We start from the raw sequence: 9009 nt of genomic DNA on the forward strand, positions 1-9009 counted from the left end.
TGGTATCATCAGTATCCTTGTTTCTTGGTGTCAGGAGACTTTCTCTAGGCATGAAACTGGCTCTCTTTTTAGAATTCTTCAAGAATGTTTTAGGATAGACTCTAGATCTCAGTCTTCTCTCCAAATCTTCTGCATGGTGTTGGTAGTCAGTAAGTCAAGCACAGTTTCTGCGAATTCGTAAAAACTGTATGGACGATTTTCTTTCAAGTTCTTAGGGTGGTAGCTCTCAAAATGCAGAAGCATGTTTCTATCGGTGCTCTTTTTATATAGGGTACAGTATAGTTTCCCCTCGTTGTTCGCAATGGTTAGGTCCAGAAAGTGGATGGAGGTGCAACTACTACACATGGTGACCTGTATGTGCATTGTCCTACCATAGAGCCAGGGGTGGAAATCTTCTAGGCTGTTCTGGTCTTGACAAATAAAGATAATGTTGTCTATGTACCACTTCCATTTCTTGATCTTGTGTCAGAAGGGGTTCACATCGGCGACACATGAGTTTTTTCAAACAGTGCCATATATAAGATGGCTAGACTGGGGGCGAAAGCTGCCCCCATTGCAGTCCTGCAGATTTAGAGGAAGAACACCCCATCAGACAGGAAAAATGTCATGGAGAATGCTATGGCGAGGAGTTCCACAATAAAGTTCACCGGAACATGTGTTTGATTCATATTGTGAGATCTTCCCTTATACATGTGAGTGATGCTTCCTGTGGAATACTTGTGTACAGTGCCTAAACATCCATTGCTATCAGTAGTTCTTTAGTTGGATCAAATGGTGTGTCCTCAAAATAGGTAATAGTGTTCATGGTGTCTTTAAGGTACGGAGTGGTATCCCAACTCAAGGGTTTGAGAAAATGATTGATGAACTTGCACAGTGTTTGTAGGATCGTACCATACCCGCATACTATTGGTCTTCCTGGTGGGTTGCAGGGATCCTTGTGTATCTTCGGCAGTGCATAAAATGCTGGGGTCCTGCCTTGAGATGCGTATTGGGTTACAGCCTCAGTCTCTTGTGATATTTCTGCTGAAGGGTCCTTTCGGACCCTTCTCTAGTTGTTTTCGTCGTGGATGAGGTATCCAACCATTTGCTGGTATTGCTCCAAAGTCTGAATAACAATACCGCCCCCCTTGTCTGCTGGCTTGCTGACAATTTCTGTACTGTTGCTAAGGGATTTAAGGGATTTAAGGGCTGCTCTCTCACTCACTGATAGGTTATGTCTGGTTTGATGTTTCCTAGACTGTAGTGCTGCCATCTCCATGAGGACACATTTTTTAAAGGAGATGATCTCCCGGGGTACCTGATTATCGCTGGGGTTAAAAGTAGATTTTATACTGAGTCCTGTGTCTAGTTCAATCTTGGTATAGTGTTGTCACCGAACTGGGATTTTAGCCTGATTTTTCTAAAGAATTGTTTGATTTCAGTTTGCAGGACAAACCAGTTTGTGGGGTTCGAGGTACAAATGACAGTCCTTTTGCTAGGACGGATAGCTCATCCATCGAAATTTCTTACCGGATAGAGTGAAGATGGGGATGCTCAAATTCTCATTTAGTGGCGCTTCTGTGTCCTCCAATGAATGCATTGTGCAGAATGAAGTCATGTCTCCTCTAACGAATGCAATGGTGCAGAGTGGAGGTTCTGTGTCCTCTGGGGAGTGCATTGGATAGAATGGAAGTCCTATCTCCATCAATTGTGGGATATATTTACCCACTCAACTGTACTCCCTTCCATAACCAAGCTGCACTTCAGCAGAAGCAGTAAAATGGCTGCACTGGTTCCTGTGAGCGCCACTGCCTCACACTAAAACTGCGTTTTGCAACGACAAAAGGATGGCTGCACCATCTTGCCAAGCACATATTGGGCAGGATGGAACAAGGGGGCACACTGAGAAAGCCTGCCAGTGTGTCCTTACATGCACAAAAGAAGGGGAGTGAAAAAGCAGCGCTGCTTTGCTGCAAGCCCAAAGTTCCCATGGAAAAAGGGAAATATTTACATTTAAAAATGATGCCGCTCTGATGCTCCTTTTCCTCTGTTCCTCATCACAATACTTTTATTAATGAGACCTTGCCATGCTTATCCAAATTCACATTATGCTCTAAGCAGACAAGAATGACAGACTGTTGTTCAGATCTGAAGAAATCAAAAGAAGCTGTACTTCAGCTACACCGGAAACGTTTACTTTTTGGCTACAAAATATCAAAGATCAATGCGTCAAAGAGGCCCTGGCTCTCTGGGCCTATGTCAATTTCAGTGCATCTGTGTTTTAACCCATTGCTGCATACAAGAAGCAAACTATTGCTACAAAACAATGTGGGAATTCAGAGGGAAGAGACAAACCGGATTTGCAAGAAAAATGTCAGCAGTCACCACTCATTTAAAATGTACTTTTGCAAACTAAGAAAAATACTTGTTTAAAGGTGTATGTTGGATACGGCCCTGCTCTTATATAGCTATGTGAAGGAGTTTTGTGCTGTAAAACAGATATGGGAGATCTTATTCAACAGGCTTTATTCTGATTTATAACAAAAATAAATAAAATAAGGAATTAAATTGCATTGGTTGCAGTGGGGGAGATCAGCCATAAATAGGTTTCTGCTTGGGGTTGCCAGCAACAGAAGGCCCCTCACATAGATGTTCGAACACACAAGTGATAATTGCTACCTTGGCAGACTTTCGTCTGGGCTGAGGCCTCCTACAATGGAAGTTCCGGGACACCAACCTGTGAAGTTTTTGCGGCCATAAACCTTCAATCAAACTGGGAAAACCCCTCCCCACACTGGGCCGAAGTGCCAGTTGGTGGTAGCTGAAGAGAAAAAAATGGTTCCAGTGAAGGACAAAGGAGGCCCATTTGTTTCAAAAGACTATTTTATTCAGAAAAGACGGTTATTTTTCCAACAGAAATTTGCAGGAATGTAAAAACTTAACAGTTTTGATGTAATTTTGCAGGTTTTAATTTAAGTTGTGGTAGCCTTCACTGCCATATAGGGAACAGAAATGGCGGAGAACAGGGTATTCCAAGGAAAGTCTACATGATGCCAATGTAAAATTCAACACTGACATGCCTAATGATAATCCGTACACACATGTAAAGTTATTTAGAATTTTAGGCCGAATATTTCACATTACAAATGACTAAAAATTATTAGAAGGGCGAAACAATTTCTTACAAATTGTAGAGTTGGACTGGCATGTTCTGCATAAAATATGTAACCTGCTTATGTGATTTGTTAAAAGGCCCCAACTGTACAAATGTGCCATTTATGGCAAAACTGGATTTTAGCTAAAGTAACTGGGAGGTTCTGGACATTGTAAAACTCACGTCATAAATCTGACATCATGCCATTGAAACACAACCAGCTGAGAGGAAGGCGGTAACTATCATCCCTGACCAATCCAGTTGTTTAGAGGCGTGCTTAGCTAAGCCTGCCCAACCATATAATTCTATGATGTCACCATACTCTATAAAAACGGTGGCTGACAAAAATCTACACACACTCTTTCCTGAATTTCTTGCGCCTGCGTTCCTGATCTTCTACATTCATCTTGCCAGATTCCAGATCCCACTGAAAAGCCAAAGCATAGCTGATTCCAGATTCCACTGAAAAGCCAAAGCATAGCAGATTCCAGATCCCACTGCAAGGCCAAAGCATTGGTGACCATCCCAGCAAGGCCTCAATCCAGAAATCCCACTAAAAAAATCCCGATAACCAAAGGGAGAATCTGTGGTATTCTTTTGGGAAGCATCCTGAGACCAGCCTGGCTTTTTGCCCACTAACTGCATGCCCTCTACAACCCTGACATCCAGCTGTCCTGATTATCTGGTGACCAGACAGACCCAGCTGTTGTTCTGCCAGGAGAGTCCACCGCTACCTGGTGACCCAAGCCCTGGAGTCCAGAACCCGGTTGACTGTGCCTAATCCCAAATTTAAGAGCGGACTGTGAGTATCCCCCCATCCCATAACACATAGTCTACCCCATCTTGACTGTTCTCTTTGTTCCACTCTCTAGGCAACCCTATACATACCCTGATTACTTGTATAGACTGTTCTAATTATCTGTGCCCCTTGTTCTTGTTTCCAAGTGTTTGCTCAATTCTTTCCTTCATCTCATCTTGTAACTCATTAGTGATATTTGGAGTAATTTAAATTAATTCCCACATAGATCAGAACACGGCGGGAAAAGGTTGATGTTGCGAATAAATCTTTGAACGTAGCGTGGCTTTCTTTAACAATATAGTCTAAATAATTTAGTTTAAGTAAAGTTTGTCTTTCATTTTTCAAAACCGATTTTCTCTTTTGAACTGCTCTATTTTCCTTTCACTTCTATAGTGTCCCTGTGCAGTGCACCCATCACCCTGCCCAAAAACCGCATTCCGATTCAGTGTTTTTCACCCGTTTTTTGAAAAAGAAACGTTTTTACATTTAAAACTGAAAACTAGAAAAAATGCAACCTTTCCACGTGTGAATTCGGCTGCACTGGATTTTCAATTTCAATGTGCTTTGTGAACTGTATGCTTTTGTGATACCTTACCTTATGGTTGATAGTGATATAACATCCCTAATACTGTGATAAAAGATATGGATTTCATTATTTAAACACACATATAATTAATTATTTGTCAAAATCCGAGTGTCATTTTAGGCCTTTGCAAAGGGTTTTTTCCTCTTATTTTGTGAAGGAAGGTCGGATTTTGATTCTGTTTCCTCTTATCCCTGACTCCCTGTTGCTTCTTTCCATCCACTCAGAATTAGATTATTTGTGGGTTGAGGGAGCATTGCATGGGGGAACCTTAACTTGGGTGCTATCCATCCTAATTCAAAAAGTGCTCCTATTCAGTTGTGCTTTGGATATGTTGTACTAGAAGGTTAACCAAGTGCATTGCTTCCATTTCCATTGTCATTATCACCCTATTGGTGATTGCTGCCCAATATTAAAATTTGTGTGATTTTTGTGAATTCTAAAAATAAATAAATATTGTATCTTCACCAACCGGCCTGGTTCATCGTCCATTGTGACCCGGGGTATTTGCAAAAGGAGTGTGAGACAGGTCGGGTACCGGCTCAATTTGAATTCGTTGAAATTGAAGAAAAAGCATTCCTATTCAGCACCACATCCCGGGCTAAGACCAAGCGCCATGGTCCAGTGTGTGACGCCCCATTGGAATCCTTAACGCAATTAACACAATGTGTAGAATGGAAGTCCTATCTCCACCAATTTATGCAATATCCAGAGTGGAAGTTCTGTGCCTTCTAATGATTGCCTTGTGCAGAATGGAAGTGCTGTCTCCACCAATAAATGCAATGGGCAGGGGAAAGGATATGTGCCCGCTGGGGAGTGCATTGGGCAGAATGGATGTCCTTCTCCCACTAATGAATGCCATGGGCAAAATGCAGGTTCTTTTTCTGCCAATGAATCGGGCAGATTTTACATGTAATCTTCACTATTCCATGCAGTGTTCCCTGCCCATGAATGAATTCCTTGTTCTGGATGGAGGTTCTGTCTACACTAATGAGCTGGGCAGAGTGGAGTTTCCATAACACCATATCAATGCATTGTGCCGAATGGAGATAATCTCTGCACAAACAAACTAGAAAGAATTTGTATTTTCACTATTTAGGGCCCGATTCATGGAATATTTGCCTGGTTCAAAGTGAATTTGCACTGCTGAAAATTGACTTTGCACTGCCGACACAAACCCTGATTCATGGAACCGTGCAAAGTGTATTTTTTCACTGCAAAGTCTGGGAAAAGTCAGCGCATAGTCATTTTTTGCAGTACAAAAGGACTTCGCCCGGACTTTGCACTGCAAAAATAAACTTTGCACAGTTCCATGAATCAGGGTTTGTGTCGGCAGTGCAAAGTCACTTTTCAGCAGTGCAAATTCACTCTGAACCGGGCAAATATTCCATGAATCGGGCCCTAACTGTATTGGGCAGAATGTAAAGTCTTTCTTCACTTATGATGGTGGCAGATTTGGGGTCTCAAAACTTTGCAATGTGTCCTCCTTCCCCATTGAATAACAGCAATCCACCTTAATGGGTGTACGTACAACAATTGCATGCTAGCGTACCGTGGGAACATCAACACCAGCGTGCGGCACAGCAGCCTCTGCCAGTGCGCCTGCTCCAAGCTCCTGCCCACAAGAGCTCCTCTGCGATTAGTAAAAGCAAGTCAAAAGGGGATAGAATTGCCTGTGGCCTGTGTAATTAAAGGAGTGACCCAAAAGAGCCAATCCAGTTTGCATATGTGCAATGATTGGGTAACAATTCCGATCTAAAAAATGTATTTAAATACGGTTCATGTGTGCACAAAATTTGACCAAAATAAATATATTCAAATATGAAACAGAACATCACATCAAAGGGGGTCGGTACACTGTGCAATCCCACAGTTCTTCAGAAAGAAATCCATTATTCGTACATACTACTTAAAGGCATTCTAGTGTAGTAATTTAATACAATGTGTGGCAAAAATGAAACAAATGTATTATCTTATAATTTCGCTTTCCTGTCTGAAAAGCACCTAATTTCTTATGTTTTGTAGATTCTTTTGTGATCAAAAGAGCATTGCTCCTCCTGTATTAAATAAATATATAAATACAAAATAAGTTCACATTTCTTTAACTGATGTTGTGATTCTGAACAACAACTGAAGGTGACATCTACTGGCAAACAGCAGTATTGCCACTCATATTTTTAAAGACGTTTGGTAAGGGAGGTCAGTTTGAACAGCCCTGGCAGAGCCCTGGCTCAAGGGCAATATTTGGTGACTGCTAGGGCTCAGCACTGGCCCGCTTAAAGCCCTGGTGACCTCACTGGGGGAGGGCGCGGGAGTCTGTTAAGAACATCCCCTGTGACGCAGCCTCAGAGCCACTCCTAAACTCCCAAAACAGTTTATAAATATACATAGCCCCGTCCAACTTATTTTTTGAAGCGTCTTTTGTCCACCTTGCCAGCTGCGATTATTTTTCAAAGACAGCTTTTGTAACTGATAATGCCTCATAAATTCAAGATAAATTATAAACAGGCGTTATTCAAAGATTGTAAAACATGCAAACATTCTCGGACTGGCCTACAGGGCACTGAGGCAATACCCAGGGGACTGCACCACAAGAAAGGCTCGGCAGAAATCGGTGGGGGGGTGAGGGGTCGTGCACGTGAACTCTAAAACATGCAACGTTTGTAATTGTACAGCACATTACACAAACAACTACAGCGTGGTATAATCGTGTATATACGCATATTGCGTGACACAGTGGCATGCTTAAAGCTGTGCTCTCCAAGTTGTAAACGTGCTGTCACTTTGTGTACATAAACGACTTTTAAAACACGTTCTCGACATCCTGTGGTTTTTAGAAGGCACGGGTGGGCATGTCCCATGGGGTGGCCCCGTCCCACCGTCCTCCCTCTGCAAAGTGCCAACCTCGTATGCGTGGTGCTGCTGTAGAGTTTGACAGCACTAAGCAAGCGAAGCCTGCCTTCTACATAGCGTTTGCTCCACATCGGGGTGCCTTCTGTTCACTGCCCCAGCCCCACCTTACCCTCCCTGGGTACTCACATGCCAGATGGCGAAGAAGATGAGCGCGGCGCACAGCACCAAGGACAGCATGTAGCAGAAGGCAGCGAACGTGAAAGCCATCGGGGGTGCAGAGTCGGGGGCCACAGCTCAAGACAAAGGGCAGCCCCCCTGCTTTTCCCGCACGTGCACAGCTCCCAAGTGACCAAATGAGGTAGCAGTCAGGCGAGAGGCGACCCTCCCCGGCCTGAGGCAGTGGTCGCTCCTTTCAGGGACAGCCTGGCACCTGCACAAATATGTCACCTCATATCCACTGGAAAGCCGCGTTATAATCCCAACTGTCTGCCAGTCTGGATCTCCTCCTTGGTGCCAGTCTGGACCTCTTCCCTGGTGCCAGTCTGGACCTCCTCCCTGGTGCCAGTCCGGATCTCCTCCCTGGTTCTAGTGTCAGAAACCTGTCAGGAAGCCCTGGCTCTTCAGGCATGTGGGAGATTCGCGAACTTTTGATTCATCCACAGGCAGTGATGAGCGTGCGGCGAGCTCCCTCTAGCTCCACCACTGCGCGCACTGCACTGCCTCGCGGTACATCTTCAGTCCCCTCTCTTCAGTACCGTACCACATCTAATAGCTAATCCATTGCCAGGGTTATTACCTAAAACCGCCTAGTGCAAGAGCCGCCGGGTTTTCTTTCAGGTGCACAGCATCGGTGACGCTCGCCATAGCGCTTGCAATCTTTCTCCACCTGTCAAGGAACTTTCTTCTCATGGAAAAGGCCTTTTATCAGTCTTTGCTGCATGCAGGTGAAGTCGGCATGGAGGCCTTTGCTATGTGTGTGTGTGTGCACTTTCAGGGATTCTTCCTAGACAATCTCAGTGCTTTAAGTGGGAAAAGACACATGACGTGGCAGGTTCGAATCCCAGCAGGGTCAACTCAGCCTTTCATCCTTCTGAGATCGATAAAATGAGTACCACTCTGTGGGATAATGATGTCTGCTGTTATTTCAGCGCGCTGAGACCTATGGGTGCGTAGCGCTATATAAGAAATGCATTATTATATTTATATGCAGCGACTTGGGGCCTAATGAGTCACGAAAAAATGCGTGCACAGGACCTGGGAAGTGTCTACTGCAGTCTAAAAAGCGCAAGGACGTAATAAAGATCATAAGATGAAGTTTTTATCTAGCATTGCATGTCGGATTCCACCCGCTCCCAAGCGCTGTAATAAAAGCATATTATTACCTAACATAGGGCCTCCAGGGACATCATTTAGGGGACGCCGGGGGTCGCAATTGCAACCCCTGAGGCCTCCCTTGCTACCCCTAAAAAAAGTAACAAAATAAATATGTGTCTTTTTTTTTTGTTTTGTTAATGCATGCTCCTGGGCTGTGGCCAGCGCCATGTGGCTCTTTGCTTCTGGAGTGGCTGGCTCACTTGTTCAGAACCCTTACATTTAAAATAAAAAAAACAGGTGTTCCACAAGTCTAACACTTTCAGCAGT

At 43.9% G+C, this 9009-nt stretch overlaps 1 protein-coding gene across 1 annotated transcript in view; it reads right to left on the minus strand.

The window, feature by feature from the left end:
* The window catches only part of CNIH3 (cornichon family AMPA receptor auxiliary protein 3), a 1135308-nt gene extending 1127219 nt beyond the window's left edge, over positions 1–8089 (minus strand). The window contains exon 1 of the mRNA XM_069608707.1: positions 7555–8089. Within this exon, the coding sequence (XP_069464808.1) occupies positions 7555–7635 (81 nt within the window). The 5' untranslated portion in view covers positions 7636–8089. The remainder of the gene's footprint in view (positions 1–7554) is intronic.
* Positions 8090–9009: the final 920 nt, after the last annotated feature.

This window comes from Ambystoma mexicanum, chromosome 4q (genome assembly GCF_040938575.1).
Source record: "Ambystoma mexicanum isolate Mex_15411 chromosome 4q, UKY_AmexF1_1, whole genome shotgun sequence".
NCBI classification, from domain to species: domain Eukaryota; kingdom Metazoa; phylum Chordata; class Amphibia; order Caudata; family Ambystomatidae; genus Ambystoma; species Ambystoma mexicanum.